This window comes from Desmodus rotundus, chromosome 9, assembly GCF_022682495.2.
Source record: "Desmodus rotundus isolate HL8 chromosome 9, HLdesRot8A.1, whole genome shotgun sequence".
Lineage (NCBI taxonomy): Eukaryota > Metazoa > Chordata > Mammalia > Chiroptera > Phyllostomidae > Desmodus > Desmodus rotundus.
Window position 1 is genome coordinate 37649885 of NC_071395.1, and position 19934 is coordinate 37669818.

The 19934-nt window shown below is 57.1% G+C and overlaps 1 protein-coding gene across 1 annotated transcript; it reads right to left on the bottom strand.

The window, feature by feature from the left end:
• Positions 1-1985: 1985 nt before the first annotated feature.
• On the bottom strand, positions 1986-12060 carry KLF16 (KLF transcription factor 16). The gene is made up of 2 exons (XM_024568684.4): positions 11206-12060; positions 1986-4213 (listed from the first exon to the last, which is right to left on the bottom strand). Exons 1-2 carry the CDS (start codon positions 11654-11656, stop codon positions 3912-3914), a joined length of 753 nt encoding a protein of 250 aa, XP_024424452.2. The 5' UTR covers positions 11657-12060; the 3' UTR covers positions 1986-3911.
• Positions 12061-19934: the final 7874 nt, after the last annotated feature.

Below are 19934 nucleotides of genomic sequence, written 5' to 3' on the forward strand. Positions count from 1 at the left end.
TAAATTTGTTGCCCATGTTTAGAACTTGGGGAGAGCTAGTGCAGTCAAATGAGGTCATTCTTCAGCTCGCATTAGTAAATGCTCCATTCATGCTCACTGGACTTGGCCATTCCTTCCACAAACGTTTATCAAGTATCTATTCCATGCTAGAAACATCAGTGAACAAAGCAATACCACCACCTTGATGGATGTGACCATCCAGATGGGGAGACAGGCAGACAATAGGAAATTTAGGAAATTAGTAAATGAGCATAATACAAGGCAGAAAGTTCTGGGGTGAGGGGAGTAAAATAAAGTAGGACTGGGAAAAGGAGTTATCCACACAGTCCTATGGGGAAAGTGGAATTTGAGAAGTTCTGGAAAAAGAGGAGCCAAGCAGACATCTAGGGGAAGAGCATTCCGGTTGGAAGGCAAAGACCCTGGGGCAGGTCTGTTCCTGGCATGTTGGAGGAACAGTGTGGAGGCCTGTGTGGAGGCCTGTGTGGCTAAAGCACAGTGAGCAAGGGGAAAAGAGGGAGGTGATGGCAGGGAGGAAATGGGGTGGGGGGGGTCAAGTGGTGCGGGGCTTTGTGGGCCTCGAGGAGAACTTAGACTTTATCCAGGAGGTGAGAACCCTGGAGAGCTGTGGGCAGAGGGACAGGGCCTGACTCAGGTGCACACAGGCACCATACGTTGGCTGCTGAGAGAACTGTCTGGGGAAGGGCAAGGTCGGGGCCTGATTCAGGTGCTCACATGCATCCTCTGGTGGATGCCATGGGGAGGACAACTGTGGGGGTGAGGGTGGGAGCTGGGGACCAGGACACAGGGGGCTAAGCTGCGCTAGATGGACAATGATGGGGGCTGCAGCTGGGTTTTGAAGGTACAGCTTCAGGGAGACTTCCAGATGGATTGGATGTCTGAGACAGAGTCACGATCAAGGGTAACCCCAAGGATTCTGGCCTGCACACCTGGGAAGACAGAGCTGCCAGTGACTAAAGGGGCAATGCCAAAGAGCAGCCTGGTGATGGGCTGGAAACATTGGGTCCTGGGGTCAAAGGGGAGGTCTGGGCTAGCGATGTTTTGAGGATGTCATCTGCACACAGGGGGACCTAAACTGAGGGAAAAGTCAGAGGTCCGAATGCCAACGGAGCATCCAGGAGGCAGGAGGGGACATCTTCAAGTTGTTTCTGGGGCAGGTGGGAGTGTGTCCAGGAAAGACTGAGGAAGGGACTGTGCACATGGACTCCACATTCCAGGAACTCTGCCACAAAGCAACAGGGAAGCCTGCCAGAGGGGAACAGGGGTCTAGGGAGGGATGTCTCTGGTCTTGTGGGGCAGAATCCTACAGAAAGAGAACATGGGTGGAGCAGGAGCGAGGGGGTGCAAGGGAGTGCAAGGGAGTGCAAGGGAGGCCGTCTTCAAGTAAAGGTGAGAGAGCCCGTGCTCAGGATGGGAGCGACTTTTAACAGCTACGAGGACAGGACCTTAGAGGGTCTGCACTGGCTCACCAGCTTTCATGGTTTTGGAGACTGCTGGAATCTGGATGTTTTTCTAGAAAGGCGATTCAAAGCTGGAGCCAGCTTCTCAATGCTCCTCAATCCTCCCTCCTTAAGGGGCCCCTCCCCTCCACTAGCTGCCTTCCCAATTGGGAGCATACAGTAGTGTGTAAGAGCCTGTTGGGACACGAAAGAGGGGGGCTCCCCCAGTGCCACCCCAGCGCACCATGCCTTGAGAGGCTGGTAACGGGGAGGGCGGGCGGGTGACGGTCATCCCAGCTGAGCAGGGCATGGGTGGCACTGGACAGCAGCACATGCTCCTGCAGGGCGTTACTTCGCGTCCCAGCCACTGTGGACTTGCCAAGACACCCACATCTCTGAATTCACTAGCCCTCTGCCTCAGTTCCTACAGAAGGTGGGTGATCTTGAGACCACACTGTTGAGTGGGACAGAGCCCACCAGCTGGTGCGGGCTGACGGTGGGAAAAACCACACAAGCACTTAGTTGGGTTTAGAAAAGGGCTTGTTTTATTAAATACAAGGATGAAGTTGGGCAGGGCAGGGGAGAGGGGCGCCACCCAAGAAAGCACAAGTCCCTAGGGACGCTATTCTCCCTCCCCTGCCCCCAACCTTGAAAGGCCACGGCTACCACTGGCCCCTTGAGGGAGGGGGGGCATGGGTCTCTCCAGGCCCCTGGGATCCACAGTCCTGTGGACAGGTACCTGCCAGGCCAAGGACAACCAAGGGGACATCCACACAGACACAAAGGTTAACAGGGCCCATGCCCCTCTGCTCTCACAGGCTAAGGCATCTCACCACCTCTGGGAGAGGAAGGATTGAGGGTAGATGGGCCAGCCTTGCAAGGATCCACCTGTAGGCCAGACCTGAAGATAGACTCAGCTCCAAAAGGACTTACCCACCCCCCTCCCACCCAGGACCCCAGGCACCCGTCCCTGGATCCTGCCAGGCTGGGTCTAGGTCCACAACAGTGCTGTCCAAACCTCCAGCCCCTCGTCGGGACACAAGGAAGGCTGTGGAACAAATGCAGATGCCACAAACCTCCCACAGCCAATGGTCGGGGGGACAAGCCCTTTTAGGGTCTGGGGGCAGAGAGCCTGGGTATCTTCCCACTCCAGGGAGGGCGGAGTCCTCACTGCCTCTGACCAAAATGAAATCCAGCCAGCACTAGCAGAGGACAGGGCATCTACCCCTCTCCACCTTAAGTTCAGATCACAAGGACCCTCCCCTCACACGCCATTGCCTGAGGACGGCAGACCACCTTCGGGACCTGAAAAAATATTCTACCCAGTAACAAACAAACAAACAAACAAAAACGAGCTAATCCCTAGAGTCCTATTCCCAGGGAGTCTGGGGCTAGTCCTCCTGCCTCCTCTCCTGTGGTCAGGACCTCAATCACCGGTCCAGGCCTCGCAGCCCAGGGGGACATGCAGCAGGGGCAGAATGGAGCCAGGGCTCCCGCCACCACCTGCAGGGGAGGGGAGGCAGAGGAGGGAATGATTGTCACATGATGCTTCGGAAGGCCAAAGTCGGGGACCCTGCCCCTGCAGGAGCAGGGAGCGGCTGTGGCTGCAGATTCCCCGAAGAACTGTCTTTCTCACTCACACACTCACCCACCCACCCACCCAGGGGGACAGGACAGCCCCCAGCCAGCAGAAACGAGAAAATAAATAACCAGCATTCACTCTACCCCCTTATCTGCCCCCAGAAGTGAGGCAAACTGCTCTTTGGAAGAACCCTGTTCCTCTCCTGCCCTCCCCTATCTCAGAAGCAAAACCGAGACCCTATGGATACCCTCCCCCTCCCCCTGCCTCTCAGGGCTGGGGGGCCAGGGGGCCCCTCCTATGGGCAGGAGGGCTGAACCTGTGGACACCTGAGATCGAATACCCGAGTGGGGGACGGCCAGGCCGCACCCCATTTCCCTGAACAACTCCAATGGCTTTCCGTGGGGTGAGGGGCCCCAGGCGGGTGGGTGGGGACAGGTGGGCCCTCTGTCACGCCTGGTTCCTCTATGGCTCTTTGCACACTTCTTCCCAACCTGGAGAGAGGGCCTGGGGCAGATTCCAAACGCTGGGCAGGGGGTGCCTTTCCTGCCCCACCCCAAACACATCCCCCAAATCAGGGAAGTGGTGAAGGGGAAAGGTGAGCACCTGCCAGCCACCCACCTAGGGTCCCAGTTTAGCAGATGGGAAGAGTTATAGGTCATGGCTATTTACAGACACGGGCCCAGGCCACCCATCCCGGGGAGCCATCTCCAAGGTCCAGCTGACCCCAGTCCAGTCTCGGGCCCCCCACCTTGCTTTCTTGAGGGAATCAGAGGCATCTTAGGGCCCTCAAGGGGACACTGGAAGGGTGCCTGGACAACAGGCATGTTGCTGGTGTTCTGGGTGGGGTGAACTCCGGGTGGGCTGGACAGGCCCTACAGGCCAGCAGGGGCTGGGCTGGGTGCTGGGCTGGGTGCGGGGCTGCCAGCCAGGCTGCAGGGCAGTGAGTCGCTGGGCGAGGTGCTGCGGGTGCCTGGACGCCGGAGCAGTTCCGGGCGGAAGCCTGGGTGACGGCGAGCGTGCTTGGTGAGGTGGTCACTGCGGGTGAAGCGCTTGGAGCAGAGCGGACAGGGGAAGCGCTTCTCCCCTGTGTGCGTCCGGTGGTGGCGGGCCAGCTCATCGGAGCGTGCGAACTTCTTGTCACAGCCTGGCCAGTCACAGGCAAAGGGACGCTCACCTGGAGGGCGGAGGCAGGGGACAGAGAGACAGTGGTCAGTGGGGTAGGGGTGAAGAGACAGGGAGAAGGGGACTTCACATCAGATCCCAAAGCAACCTGGTCATTTCTCTCACCTCTGCCCCTAGTTCTAGAAGCTGAATTCTGGGTGTGAATTTAAAACGTGTAAATGTGAAAAATAAAAAAAGGACCCCTGCTCATTTCACAAATCTCTAATGAATATTCTCACCCTTGATTTCCTGGGAACTTGTAGTAATTACACAGCTGTAAGCACTTTCCCTTGGTTAAAAGTAGAACCTACAGAGGCTGGGTTCTACCAGCCCCACCCCCACCCCATGCCCCCCAGGATGGCACCACGGTGAGGAGGGTCTCCTGGTGTATTTGTCACACATGTACAGGCTCAGATGCAAGCCGGGTTTTTGGAGGGGCTTCTCCTCATGCAAACTGGTCCCACTGTCCTATCCCCACCCCACTACTCCTTTTCACCCCTCCTTTGGGGCACTGCCCAGGCTCTGAGGTGTTAGGATCCCAGTTAAAAGCCCTCCTTTTGGAAATGACCACCCAGGGTGCAGGGTGGGGGACACAATGTGGGCAGTTTCCAGTGCTCAACCCCTCCACGGACCCTCATGGCACCTCCATGGGCAGACAGACATATGAAGAGCCTCCTGGGCCACCAGCATACCTGCCTATTCAGACATAGCGTCCCTACAGGTAGCCCAGCACCACCGGGAAGGGGCGGGGTGCAGAGGCTAGCGGTAGTCACCCTGCAACTTCCTCTGCAGACCACACCCACAGCCCTGGCCAGCCTCGCCCATCCTGCCCCAGCTGGCTGCCTTCCTAGCCCGACCCCCACCCCGTCTAGGGTCTCTGCCCCACCACCCTGACGAGCCCAACCCCCAGCATCTCTCCAGCCAGCCAGGTGGCGGCCAGGGGCCCCACTCTTAGACTCTGTCCGGCCTGGACCCCCACCACACTGCAGACCAAGGCACTGGTCACCAGGACTCCACACCGGGTATCTGGGACCCCGAGATACCAGGGTGTTGTTCCGCCAGATGCCCAGAAATTTTGAAGTATTTGTTGATAGAACGGGGACACCAGACGGTGCACCCACGCAGGTGTGTGGCACCCCTCGTGACACTGGATGGAGCCCCACGTAGGAAATGAGACAGCTGGACCGGGTCAAGGGGGCCACAGGCTCCTCAGGGTGTCGCATCATGGGTTAAGTACACTGGAAGTCCCACTCTGGAACACTTCCACCGGTGGGGGCAGGGAGTGGGGGAGACAAACAGAAAGGGATCCTCAGCCAGGGGTCACTGAAGACCCCCAAAGCAGGAAACCACGTGAGGGATACAGAGGTAACCAGGAGACAGCAGGAGGGACCACGAGACAGACCCCCTGCCACGGGGAGAGCAGGGCCAGGTTTCCCAGGGCAGCCCAGGCCTTCCCTGGGAATAAAGGCCGGGTGGGGGCACCGTGGGCTCCACAGGGACTCAGCAGTCACCCTGGCCCAGGCAAGGGCTGGACTGAGGCCTCCCATCCCCCATCCTTTCCTCAGGCCATACATGGACACCTCCAGCAGGATAGAAGAGGGAGATCAGAAGCCAAATGGACCCCCCCACCAGAAGGTTTCTTATCGGTCATGTTGGGCAGTCAGTCCCTAGAAGGGTGTGAGCCCAGATGTCTAGGAAGGAGTATGGTGCCACCTTCCCTGGGGAGGCACAGGCCACAACTGTGCTGCTGGGGGCACAGTAATTGTCCCCAAGACCACAGGCAGCCCAAATCCCTGGGGCTGTTCCCTTCACACCCCATGCCGCCCCTAAACAATCCAGAAGGCAGGGTCAGCAGCAGCTGGGGGATGGGTTGCAGTGGGGACATCCTGTCCAGAATCGGGGGCCTGAAAGAGTCCCAGAAGGGATCCCAACCTCACCTCAACCGTGACTATTCAGAGGAGCTATGTGGGGAAGGGGACTCCAGTTACTGGGGCAGTGACACCCCTCCAAGGGACACGCAGTTGTGTCGCCATCTTGCCAGGCACAGGCGGGGGAGCAGAAGGGGGAGGGAGCATCCCGCTGCTTTTGCAGCCGGTAGTTGGCTCACTTCCCCATTTAGGGTGGTGGGGCTGGTCCCCACCTTCCCCCCTCCGCCCTCCAGTTCCACTTTGCAACGAGCAGGTTGCAGGAGCTGTGACAGCGCCTGCCAGGGCAGGACGCATGCAGTCACTGGGAACACAGCCGCCGCACGTAGCTCATTGGCTAGCTCGTTGGTGTGGGGACACCCGCAGCCCCAGCCAGCCCTGTTCACGTGGTTCGGCTCCCACAGGGTTGGGGCGGCTTCCAGCCCCCACAGCGATGGCCAAATACCTGCAAGATGCCAGGCCCTGCCACCCTCTCACAGTCCACTGGCAGAGAAAGGCGAAACGTTCAGAAGCTCAGGGCTGGTGAGGGCCCCAGGTGCGGCCACCTGGCCGGAAAGGGTGCTGGAGAGTATCTGGTGGGTACACTTGACCCTGACTGCTGAGCCCAGGGAAAGCCAGGAGCCTACATGGAGCCATGCAGGCTCAGCATCATCCCTCAGAGTGGTCTCTCCCTACTGGTGCCCCTACCCCCCACTGTCCCTTTCTCAGCTTTTCTATCTTTGTGCTCTGGATCTCCTGGGTGTGATATTGCCCCCCCCCCCCACCTGGCAAACTGAATACATCTCTGGAAGGAGTCTACAGGCCAGAAAACCCTAGCTCCTGATTGCAGCTAGGCTCAGCTCAGGCAGTGGCTAACAGGTTTGCCCATCATTCCATTCACCCAACCCCCCAGGTAGGAGCTTTGACTCCACCCATTTATTCTAAAGGATGGCCTTCTGCAATGCCTCCCTTGCCTCTTCCCTCCTGCAGGACCCTCCTGCCTCAGCTCACTTCTTACCCAGAATGGCATCTTTGGCATGGAGGGGGGCTCCTGGTGACTGAGGTGAGGGGGCACACTCCCACAGGCCCCCCAGGGCATGTGTTCCAGAGACCTGATGTTCTGGATACATCACTGGGCGAAAGCGGCCCACCTAGTCCCCCTCCCTCCCTCAGAAGCCAGCTCCTCACCCCCGTATCATTTGCCCATTGCTGGGCCATCTGGGCACCTTTATCAGGGAGCCTGGGTGGTGGGTGGTTATCATCCCCTGCAATGTTAGGGGGCCCACCCCTCTCCCACCCCCCACCCCCCCTGGGGCACAGGCACCTGCAGCCAGTTCTGGCTGCTCTCTGCACCCCTGCCCAATGGAGGAGGGAGCTAGGTGGGGAGAAGTTCCTGGGTACCCAAGTCCCCTTAAGGCCTAGCAATGTCCCCTGCCCCACTCCCAGATAAGCCACCAGTTTCCTGAGCCCCACCTAACCTTAAGGGAGCTGCCAGCTCTGTCTGGGGAGGTGGCTGCTGCCCCTCCAGGCCTCAGTTTCCCATCTGCCTCTCCTCCTGGGGGCTCTTCAGCAAACTATAATCATTCCTACCACCCTGCTCTCCTCAGGCTGTTGGATCCAAAAACTGAGGGTCACCCTACCCTCTTCCTGCGCCTTGTCCTGAGGCTTCCCCTTCCCACCCACCTCATACATCAGCCTGCTCCTCCCCTAACCCTCTCCAACCTCTAATCCCTTCTCCATAAACATAAACGGATTTTCCCTGCAAAGCCCAGGGCTCCCCACCTTCTCCCTACTCTGCCCTTGGGATTAAATGAAGCCCTTAGGCTGTTCTGCCCCTTCACACCACCACCTCCTCAAAGTCCACACCCCAGGGCCCCTGCCCCAACCCCCTGCAGCCAGGGTGCTGCTCCTCTCCTGGGACACACCCCTCCCTGCCCCTCCCAACCCCTGGGCTTCAAGTCTCTACTGAGTCCTCTCCTTCCAGGAAGCCCTTTTCCTCTATCAACCCCCCCAAAGTTCTAGGGTCCCAGGGGACAGGACCGGGATCCCCAAGTTTCCTTGCTCACAGTAGGTGCTCAGCTACTATTTCTCAGACTTAAGTAGACAGGGTTTTAGAGTGAAGCAGGGGGTCTCAACGGGAAGTGATCCTGCAACGCCCCATGGGACACTAGGAGATGCCTGAGGACATCTACGGCTGTCACAACTGGGGAGAGGTCCTGGTAAGCGGGTGGGGGCTCGGGGGAACTAACCCCTACCCCCCACCATCAAGGCGCACATGGCTGACTGCGTGCATGCCGGGCACTGGGGGCGCAGGCAGGGGAGCCATCAGGAGATGAGGGAGGCTGGGAGAGCAAGTAGACAGCCAGCCTCTCCTCCCGCCCCCGCCCCAGCTCCCTGCGTATCCACGGCAACGGCGTCAACATCTCCACAGCTTCCAAAGTCCTTGCCCGCCCCGCGCAGAAGAGCTCCGCACTGGGCCAGGGACTGCGGGCAGAGCACAGAAGCCCATAGAACAGCCCTTCTGGCATCCTGTGCAGTTGGGTGGCCCCGTGAAAAGACCCCAGGGCCCCTCCTGGCCTCCTCACCCCCCGCCAAATGAAGCAGGAATAATGGAGACACCAAGCTCAGTGCAGCGCCTCATCCTGCTCATCTGTACAATAGGGCTAGACCACAACTGGCATCGCCTTTACAGAGAGAACAGGCCTCAGACAGGAGAGGGTGGGGGCAGGACTCTCTCCCAAGGGCCCTTGGGGGGACAGACAGCTCAGCAGACAACTACCTCTAATTATGCTCTGTCCCTAGCCTTGGGACACCCAAGATGAGCATGGATTCCCCAACCCCAAAACGAGCTTAACAGCAGCTGCCTCCACCTCCAGGGACCAAAAATCCCCCAAAAGGTCCTTACACAGACTCCAGGCAGGGTTTGGTGGTGCTGGGAATAGGGAGACACTGAACAAGCAATCGTCAGGCACACAAGTGTCCAGGCCCTTGGGAAATGGAACCGAGGGTGCCCGCCAAGTGGATCCAGGAGCTGTGCTCCACTTGGTGCCTTGCACTATTGTTATAAAGGAAGCTCCAAGACAGGACATGCAGAACCACAGCTCCCACGGGCACAGGACCCAGCACGGACGGCACCACGCCCCCATCAGCACCCATCCCTGTGACACCCCAACTCGGCCTACTGGGCCTCAGCATCTCATTAAAAATGGAGACTGCGCCCTGGCTGGTGTGGCTCAGTGGATTCAGCACCAGCCTGCGAGCCAAAAGGTAGCTGGTTTGATACCTGGTCAGGGCACGTGCCTGATTGCAAGCCAGGTCCCCAGTTGGGGGCGTGTGAGAGGCAGATAATCAATGTTTCTCTCCCTCTCATTCTCCCCCCTCCCTTCTTTCTGAAAATAAAGAAAATAAAATCTTTATTAAAAAATGGGGAAGTCAATACTGACATACTGGCCCCAGCAAGTCCCTCCTCCCCCATGGAGTCAGGGGGATGGCCGCCACTGTCCGAGGGCCTACAGGGGCTCTGAAGGCTCCCAGGACACCCTGAATTAGTGTGCCTTGAGAGCCAAGTTGGAAGGTGGCCTGGCAACCTCCTTCACCCCATCCAAAAGTCTGACAGAATCTGGGGGGAAAACCCACGTCATGTGAGGGCACTGTGGGGGAGCAGGCTGGGGGGAGGGTGTCCAAAGGGCTCTCAGAGAACACATACCTCAGGTGGGAGGTGGGACAGGCAGAAGGGCACACTGATAAATGAGAGGCAGGACAGGTCCCTCTGTCCCTCTGTCAGGTCTCCCACTTCAGCCCTCCCCACTACTCTGTTGAGACAGGCAAACTCACCCCAAATGAGCCACTGAACTAGACACCAACTCGCTGCCCAGAGAGGCACCTGTCTATCTTCGTGAACCCTCAAATGTCCCTCCCAACACGAGGGCGCCACTGTCTTGAAGACCAAACACTATCCGGTGTCCAAACAGAGAAAGATGGTGGCTCCCTGTAAGAAAATGTAGACCCCGCCCCAAGGACTGGCCTGCGTGTGCACAGGTGGGCAGAGCCTGCATCCGTTTGAGGACAAGACACAGGGACTGAAGAAGAGGTAGAAAGAGTTCAGAGTGGGTAGGGGGGCTGCCATCACCTGTGTGGCATCTGAGGCCTGGCCATTGACCTGGAGCTGCCTGCTATGTGTTGCTGACACACCACTGGGACTAACCTGCTTTCCTGCACCCTGTCCACGTGTTCTCACGATGGGAGCATGTCCACAGAGCCAAGACCTGCTGCCCCGTCCCCGGCCCAAACGCACGGCAAGGAGGGCTTTTGGAGCACGGGAACCTATGGGCAGTAGACAGAGCCCACAATGGGAGAGGGAGATGGGGCAAAAGCAGAGTGACGGGGACTAGCAGCCCCATTCCTCCAGCCTCCCATAGCTGCCCCGTCCCAGCTCACCGGTCTGCGAGAGGTCACTGTCCCAAAACCCTACTCCTCCACCCTGTTCCCCTTCGGAGTTCTGCATCACGAGGGGCAACCAACACGCTAGAAACAGGGGAGCACCTGATTCCCTCAGGCGGTCCCTCTCTCACTCCTCAGACTCAGGCCCTGCTCTCTCCGCTTCATCAACCGCCCCCAACCCTGGCAGCGTACCAGGCCGCCCTCTGGGGAGAATCCACGCGGCCATTCCGGAGCCGACGACGCGGCTCCTCCTCCCTCTCTACAGCTAAGAAACTGAGGCACGGGAAGGGAGGGAATGAGAATCTCACAACTGGGTTCTCCAACCCCGGTGCACACCACCCAGAACAGAACGCAATAGAAAAGAGAAAGAAGCCACCAGGTAAGAAGACTGCTTGGGAAACCCGACCGGCTCCCCAACTCCACGGCGCCACGAGCCCAGCGAGCCCCAGCCGCTGCCTCTGCGCCCGCCATCCGCGCATCGCCCGACCGCGTGGCCGCCACGCCCCCTGCACGCGCCCCACCCACCGAGGCCCCGCCCTCCCCGGCAGGCGCGGCGACGGCTCGGGCGCGCCCCCCTCCCCGCCCCCGACGCGCCACGCAGTTTCGGGGTCCCGGCGGGGGCGGGGGCGCGAGAGGCCTCCCCCCAGTGGCCCAGACTCACCTGTGTGCGTTCGCAGGTGCGATTTGAGGTGAGAGGATTTGTAGTACGCTTTGGCGCAGCCCGGGAACGGACAGCGGTGGCTCTTGGAGGCGGCGGGCGCGGCACCGGGGGCGCGGCCAGAGGACGGGGACAAGGCGGCCGAGGAGGAGGTGGAAGAGGCGACCCCCGGGGTCGCAGCGGGCCCGCCACGCAGGTCGGCCAGGATGCTGGCAGCTAGCAGGTGGGGCGCGGCGGCTCCTGGACCCGGGCCGGGGGTGGCCCGGGGGGGCGGCGGCTGAGGCCCCGGGGGCCCGGGTGGGGCGGCCTCGCGGCGTGGCGCGCGCACATCCAGGCCGGTGGCGGGGCCGGAGCCCTCGGGGCCCGGCCTTCCGCGGTGCACCACGGCGCCGGAGGAGATGGCCATGAGCACGTCGGCTGCGAAGTAATCCACGCACGCTACCGCTGCCGACATGCCGGAAAAGGGCGCGCAACGCGGACTAAGCGGAGGCGGCAGGAGCAGCGCCCGTCCGGCCGGCGGCGGCTGCTCGAGTGCGGGAGGAGGAGGAGGCGAGCGCGCGCCGCCGCCGCCGCCGCCGCCCGCGCTTGTCCCGCCCCGCCCCGCCTGACGCGCCCTGACGCACCGGAGCCCGCGGAGGCGGCCACGTCCCGCCCCTCCCGGAGGACGCCCCCTCGGGGCGCTGCGGCCACGCCCCTAGCCCGGAGCGCCCTCCACTACCCTGCCTGCCGCGCGCTACCGCCGGAGGCGGGGCCCGGGCCTAAGGAGCCGCCTCCGGGGCGCGCCCACTCCTGCTTCGAAGCGCGCCCCGCTTCCTTCGTTGAGCTCTCGTTACCCACGCGGGGCGCCGGGTCTGGAGCCTGACCCTCCTGGCCGGTCTCTTCCCCTGTCACATTGCCCTTAGTCCTCTCCTCGGTAAAACCCTCGCCCCGGAGCGCGCTCCGCCCCTCCTGGCACGCCCCTCCTTCCCCCCGACGGCCCCCACCTCCTCCCGGCGCGCTCCCCGCCCCCTCACGGGCGCGCCCACCCCGCGGCGCGCGGCCGGCGGGAGCCCGCCCCTTCCCCGGACGCTTCCACCCGGGGCCTTGGCGCGCCCCCGTTGGCGATGGAGGAGTGCTCCACAACCCACGTGGCTGGGTGGGGGTACAGAGACGGCCAGCCCCGCCTCCCGGCCACGTGCGCGACCCTTTCCCCTCTGCTCCTCCCTGCCCTGCCTGACCGCGCATCTGCATTCTCTTGCCCGCCTTCTTGGTAGTCCCCATCGCCACTCCCGGAGGCCTCTGGGGCCTCCCCGGCTTAGGCACCGGGGGTGGGGGCGCGCCCCGCACCGCCAGATCGAACGAGCCTGCGTTCGTTCCTCTTTTTGCGCTGCATTTGGGAGTCGCTCGTGCTCGCCTCACTAGGGCTGGAGAGGGCCGGTCTGCGTTAGGGGAGGGTGAGAATAGTACGCTTGGGAACTGGAGCCCACGGAGTCTCAAAGTCGGGGTATTTGGAGAAGCAGGGCATCCCTGCCTTGCTTGTGCACGCGGGTGGAGGACATCGCTCCCCGACGTTGGGCAAGGATCCTTGTTCAAGCCAAGTTCTTTAATAACTAGGGACGCAAATGGCCGGGGTCCGCTGGCCCAAAGTGGGAGGTCCGCGGAAGTGGGTGGCCACGCCCCCTCCCTTTCCTATACTAGTGGTAGGGGCCGTGCTCTGGCCTGGTCGGCCTCCATGGGGCCTGGTCGGCCTCCCTGCCCGGGGTTCCAGTCACCTACGCGGGCCCTTACTCGCAGTGGACAGGGGCCATGACCCTGACCCCAGCCACACCCCAGAGCTCTAATCTTACCCTCTCCACCTTCAACTCTTGCTGACCTGACCCAGCTGGGCCTCTCTGTCCCCAGGGGTCTCCCCCGACCACCACTGCCCCACCTCCTTTCTGGTGCCAGCTTGTGCCAGCCCCTTGGCAACCTGAAGGGAGGAGGGAGACATGGAGAGTTGACTGAAGACTGCAGATAAAAATGGCAGCCTATTGGGCTCCCTTTGACAGACAAGCCCACTCTCCACCAGCAAAGCCTCTGAGGCCCACTCTGGACAGCCACTATCCAGTTCACTCAATGAGCACTGGCAGTCAGCCTTCCTGCCGATTTGGGCCCCCTCTTGCTTTGAAGATGTAGGAGGTGGATCACCTTGGCATGCTCCCAACCCCCCACCTGAACAGCCCTTAGGGGCCTCAGGTCCCCCATTCACAGGTACTGCTCAATCCTTACAACCCAGCCTTTCCACATCCAGAAGAGGCAGCCATCACCTTTTGGGTTCTCCCACCAGGCACGTGGGCAAAACAGCAGGATGAGAAAGAGGCTGGGACCTTTCTTTCCTTCCATCCATGTTTATTAGGCCAGAGCGAACTCCCCCAAGGGATGATGAACTACATGGGCTCAGTCTAAGGCAAGGCAGCTGGAAGTCTGACAATGAAATGGGTGAGCAGGCACAGGCCTGCCAAGCTGAGGAAGTGGGGGAAGCCTCCCAGAGGCAGCTCCACCTGGGGCCTCAAGTGTGAGAGCCCTCAGCTGATACTGCAGGGGTACAAGGCAGTGGCTGAAGAGATGCCCTCTTCCCACAGGTGGAAGGGGGTAAGTCATGGCGAGTCAAGGGTCAGGGCTGCCATCCTGGCTGTGCCTGGGAGGTGCAGTGGCCCAGAACAAGTCATTCTTTTGGGGCCTCAGATGTGAACCACTCCCAGGGATAATCAGAGTCTCAGGCTGTGGCCTGCATCTACAGGCCACACCAACTGCTCTGCGGGCAGGAGCTCCCATATAGAGGCCCCTGCTCCACCTGTGGGGTTTCTCTTCATGCCCGGGTTCCAGGGCCACCTGGGCAACCAGTACATGTATAACCCTCAAATCCCTGCCACCCACAAGCCCACCTCTGACCCAGCTCAGCCTTGCACCTGCTTATTCTGAGCTGGGCCGTATCATCTTTTAAGAAAATGAAGCCTCTTTTGTTTCAGTAATACTTTCTGTACTATTCAACCTTGTTTTCCCTCCATGTGTATTTTGTATATTTATTTTCTTTAAATGTCAACAGGTATCTAGGCAGTGCAATTATGGGCCATGTATCCTTTGTCTTTTATACCTTTCTATAAGAAAAATAATTTTCTAAGTAAATCCCCCCTTTAGTGTAGGCTGAGTTCAGGGGCTCAGTTCCAAAGAACAGAGCAAGAAAAGGGGAGGACAGCAGTGTGCTGTGGGGACACCCTGCTGGACCCCACCTCAGCCAGTTGGTCAAAGTCAACCTCAGGATGATGTCCTGTATGTGTCAGGGACTGCTGACGGGATGTGACCAGAGGGCACCTCACACTGGTATGCTCTTCCCCCAAACCCACAACTCCAGTCTGTTCATGAGAAAACACATCCGATTAGGGAACATGTCACAAAATGCCCTCTAAACTGTCCCAGTCACGAAAACCGAGGAAAGACTTGAAGCGCCCCAGATTCTCAGAGACTAAGGAGATGTGATGACCAAACGCCATACGGGGCCATCCGGGGGCCTGGCTGGAACCTGAACAGGTACGGCTGTCAGGGGAGACCCGATGAGATACATGGTCTGGCATGTAGTTGGTTAGAGTGCACACAAATCAGTTTCTTGGCTTTAACACAGTAACGTGAGGGGTGCTGGGTGAAGGGGAGATGGGAACTCCCTATACTGTCTTTGCAACTTTCCTGTAAACCCCAAATGATTACAAAATGAAAAATTTAAAGCATGGAGAGTGAATGTGGGAGTCATTTGATAATAATTACCACACGGAGAGTAACAGCTTACATCAGAGACACTGCACACAGCCTCGCTGGTCTGTAGGTAGCTTACCAAAACTGTAAATGTGCCCATTGACCCAGCAATTCCACTCCAAAAAAAAGGTACCCCAAAAATATTCACGAAGAAGCAAGTATGTATAGTAAATTGCACTACTTGCAATTAGAAAAAAGAAAGTAACCTTAACATTGGTTACTCAGTTATGGAGAATGGGCCTTGGGAGAACCAGGACACAGGCTTAGGAGGGAGAGGCCAGCTCCAACCCCCGCGGAGGCCTGTTGATGCTGTGATTCTGTTGTCACCTTATCTGCAGCTTGTCCACAGTGGCCACCTCTGGAGGGGCCTGAAAGGACCTGGCAGGGACATGGGGGTTTAGGAAGCAGAGGACCAGCTCCTCAGAGGGGCATGCCAGGGAGCACACATCCTATTCTGCCTTCTGCATTACCAGATGTGACCCTGACCACTCAGTGTTGGTCCTTTTCCTGCCACCCCTTGTCAAGTCAGTGTTACAGCACTATGGCAGCCTTTGGTGATTGAGCATTTCAGAGATTAATGCACACTTTGTACTCTCCTAAGGCATCTGTGTTTATTTCCAACATGTGTGAGACTACTTATACTTACCATGGTCCGGGGATCCCTTACAGGAGTAGCCAAGAGCTCGGGATGGGACAATGGGCACGGCCAGAACATGGCCAGGCCTAGGCAGAAGGTGGGCATGTGACTGTCCTACCGCTGACACACCACACAGGATGCACTAGCCCCCTGCTCAGAGCTGCTGGGAATACTCCCAAGGCCCCCATTCCTTCTCCAGGAAGTGGGAAGGGCAGGATCTGGCTCTAACCTGGTGTTCACTTGCTTGCTTTCACGTGGGGATTCCCTTGCCAGAGCTCCTGCTCATCCTCACTCCTTGGCTGGCCCAAAGCCCCTGAAAGTAGAGGCTCACAGAGGCACAAAGCGGGTTACATCTGTCTGGCTCTCAAGGACACCCATATGCCTGGCCCCCGAGCCACCTCTTGCAGGCCCATGCTCTTCTGGCCCCACCTGAGCTGCTGAAGGAGAAAAGCCCTTCTCAGGGTGCCCTCCTCCTCCAGCATGGGTCGGGGGAGGTCTGCTAGGTGCACTGGGCTTCAGAGAACAGCCTGAGCCAGGCCCAGTCCCCTCAGAGTGTCATCTGTGCGTGCAATGGACACATACCCGGCTGTGGTCTGTGCCCCACCAGTGCCAGGCGCTGGAATGTGGCAACTCAGAGCTCTGTCCGACAGGGGCACACCGGCAGCCCAAGACCAGAGCCCCGGCAGAGTCCCAGAGCTTTTCTCTGGGGGCAGTTTTGCCTGAGATCTCTGCCCCGTAAGTGGCGACAGTGGGGATGGTGAAGCCAGCAGCCCAGAGTTTTAATGAAAGTCAACTTGGCACGTGGCAGGAGCCGTGAAATAAAAGGAAGGAGGTCCCTGATGCTGGGCCAGCAACCCCGTCTGATGAATCGCACAGCCAAGTTGGTCCTGCACCCTGACTGAGAGCCAGACAGGTAAGTGCTGCCCGGGAGTGGGAGCCCACACCTTAGACTAGGTACTCCGGGGCCCTGACAGGCACCCCTGGAGGCCTCATCTCAGATCTGGGCCTTGCAGGACCCATGTCTGAGGTGTGCCAGACCAGGACCAAAGGTTTAAGAGAGCCATGGGCCAGCCTCCTGGGGAGGGAGTTCATGCTCAGGGGTCTGCTAGGCCCCAGGAGAACGCTGCTGACGGGTATGAACACATGTGTCCAAGAAAACTTACAAAATGGAGAACTGAAAGTTGGCCCTTCTCCCAGGCAGCCTGGCCCATGGGCCATACCAAATGGAAGGGAAAGGGGGCACATTCTGGGATGTACCACTGGCTTCCCTCATCGCTGTACTGCATGGTAACCCAGAGTCCAGAGAAAGGCTCAGGACCCTGTGTGGACAAAGCAGTCTCAGCAAACTGCCTGACCAAAGTTAATATCTTTTTTAAAATATAATTTTTATTTATTTATTTTTAGGGAAGGGAAAGAGAAAGAGAAGGAGAGAAACATCAGTGTGTAGTTGCCTCTCATGTACCCCCCACTAGGGACCTGGCCCACAACCCAGGCACGTGCCCTGACTGGGAATTGAACCGGGGACACTTTGGTTTGCAGATCCACGCTTAATCCACTGAGCCACACCAGCCAGGGCTCACCAAGGTTAATATCACACTGTGACTACTGGGGGAGGAAGGCTGCTCATACTTAAATTTTCAGAATCCTTTCTATCACAGAGTGTGTCTTACGGAACTAGCATTGCATGGACGTTGTGCAAGGTGTCAACTAATTATAAGATAACAATTTCCTCTCAGCTTAATCTATAAATCTAAGCAATCCCATTTTCTACAAAAACGGTCAGGGTGGGGGAAGTAAATGTGCCCTCCTGAGGTGGAGAAGGAAAAAGAACCTGCAGGAGTGGGGAGAGGAGACAGGCCTCCAGACCTCGGCGGTGAAGTCAGTGGAGCTCAGACTAACTGGGGTGACAGCCTAGAACAACCCACAGGCAGGCCAGGGTTCAGCATGCCACAGAGACGGCACTTCAGTGGGGAAAGATAGCTTTTTCGGGACATACGGGGCAAATGATTTGGAAAAAAGCAGTTTGGGTTCCTACCTCACTCCTTCTGAGGAGTACTGTCTAGAATTAGACCAAAATTTAAATATATATATATATTTTTAAAGAAATCATTACATTTCCAGAAGAAAATATCAAATGTTACATAATCTTGGAGTAGAGAAAATATTTCTCAGCAAGACTTGAAATACAGAAGCCACACATAAAAAACTAATAACTAATAACAACTTTAAATGCCTGGCAAAAATAAATTTTAAAGACAAAAACATAATCCAAGTAAAAGACAAATGACAGACTGGCAAAAAACACTTTTAACATACAATGGGAATTGCCTTAATATTGAATATGTGCCTAGAAAAGAGTGACACCAACAATCCAACAGAAAACAATGGGCAATGAGGAGGAAATACACGTTTTATACATAGACATATCTATAATATAGATCTTCCCAGTTTCAAAATGGTAGAAATGATCAACATAAAACATAAATCTTCCCCGGCTGGTGTGGCTCAGTGGATTTGAGCGCCAGCCTGTGAACCAAGAGGCTGCCAGTTCAATTCCCTGTTGGGGCACATGCCGGAGTTTTGGGTCAGGTTCCCTGTTGGGGGCATGCAAGAGGCAATCAACTGATGTTTCTCTCCTTTTCTTTCTCCTTCCCTTCCCTTCTCTCTGAAAATAGATACAATCTTTATTAAAAAAATAAATCTGCCCTGGCTGGTGTGGCCCAATGGATCGAGCACCAGACTGAAAACAAAAGGGTTGCCAGTTCGATCCCCAGTTAGGGCACATGCCTGGGTTGCGGGCCAGGTCCCCAGTTGGGGGCATGCAAGAGGCGACTACACATTGATGTTTCTCTCCCTCTCTTTCTCCCTCCCTTCCCCTCTCTCTAAAAATAAATAAATTAAATAAATAAAATTAAATAGGCCCTGGCTGGTGTGGCTCAATGGATTAAGCACCAGACTGGGAAGCAAAGGGTCGCAGGTTCGATTCCCAGTCAGAGCACAAGCCTAGGTTGCAGGCCAGGTCGCCAGTAGGGGGTGCATAAGGGGCAACCACACATTGATGTTTCTCTCCCTCTCTCTCTCCCTTCCCCTCTGTCTAAAAATACATTAAAATATTTTTTAAAATTAAATAAAACCTTAAAAAAATAAATCTCACAAAAGCATTGAGATCCACTGTACTTCTAGGAAACACAAATAAAGTTACAATGAAACACTATTTTATGCCTACCAGCTCAGCAAGATCAAGCAATTGAGGACATCAGTCCCTTCCTTTGTTGGGAGGGGGACAATTTGGTAGGACCGGCTAAGAGATTATGTACCCAATTAGACATATGGAAAGCCTTTTTGACACAGCACCTCTACACCAAGGAATTCAGCCCACAAAAATATTCCTACTTGGCTGCAAGTATAGTCAACCTAGCATTGTTTGTTACAATACTGGAAAGAACCTAAATTTCAACCAACAGGAAACAGGATAAATACATAGTACTAACAAAATATGGTACGACCACTAAAATGAATGCATTCATAGAAAACACTCTCTAAGTGGGATCACGTGAACAGTGAGTGATGTTTTCTACAATCACATTAGATATACATGCATAGACTTTCTCTGTTGATACATGAGAAACTGGATTATCTCTGCCCCAGGAGGGAGGGAAAGAGACCATAGAGGACAGGGATGGGAACGACACTGAGTTTTCACCTGCCACCCTTTCATGTTCTGAATGTTTACTCTGGTATCTGAAAACATTTTCGTTCAGTTGTAAGCAGTCGCTTTGAACTTGCTGCTTTGCGGAGTCCTGACTCAGTAAACCTACATTCTGATCGGGTGAAAAGACAACATGCTCTGTGACAAGTGCAGCGCCAGGGGTCAGTGGGAGCATAGGGCTGAGGGGGTCAGGTCAGGAGGAGGGTTCCTTTGGGGAAGAAAGCAACTGAAACAAGAGATTGAGGAAGTCAGACGTGTTAAGAAAAGTTAGATGTGCTGGTGGAAGACAAGACCAGGGCGTAATGAGGGTTATGTGAGGCTCAAAGGCCAGTCCGTGCAAATGTCCTAGGGTGAGAACGGCAACCTAGAGCTAGGGCCACAGATGTTCTCGGCTCTAATGAGTACACATCTCACGTTCAGTTTAGCTTCTAAACGTCCCATATTATAAAAAATGACTCGACTCCCAGCCAGAGGGGCCCATTAGGGCTCAGGAGGGACGAAGGCACTAGCATCTTCCCTGCCCACTCCCAGGCCAGGGCACTTCCCAGTGACAGCGTCGGGTGGTAGGGGATTCAATAGGCTCAAAGACTGGGTTGCCCAGAGAGGCCAGGATACTCGTAC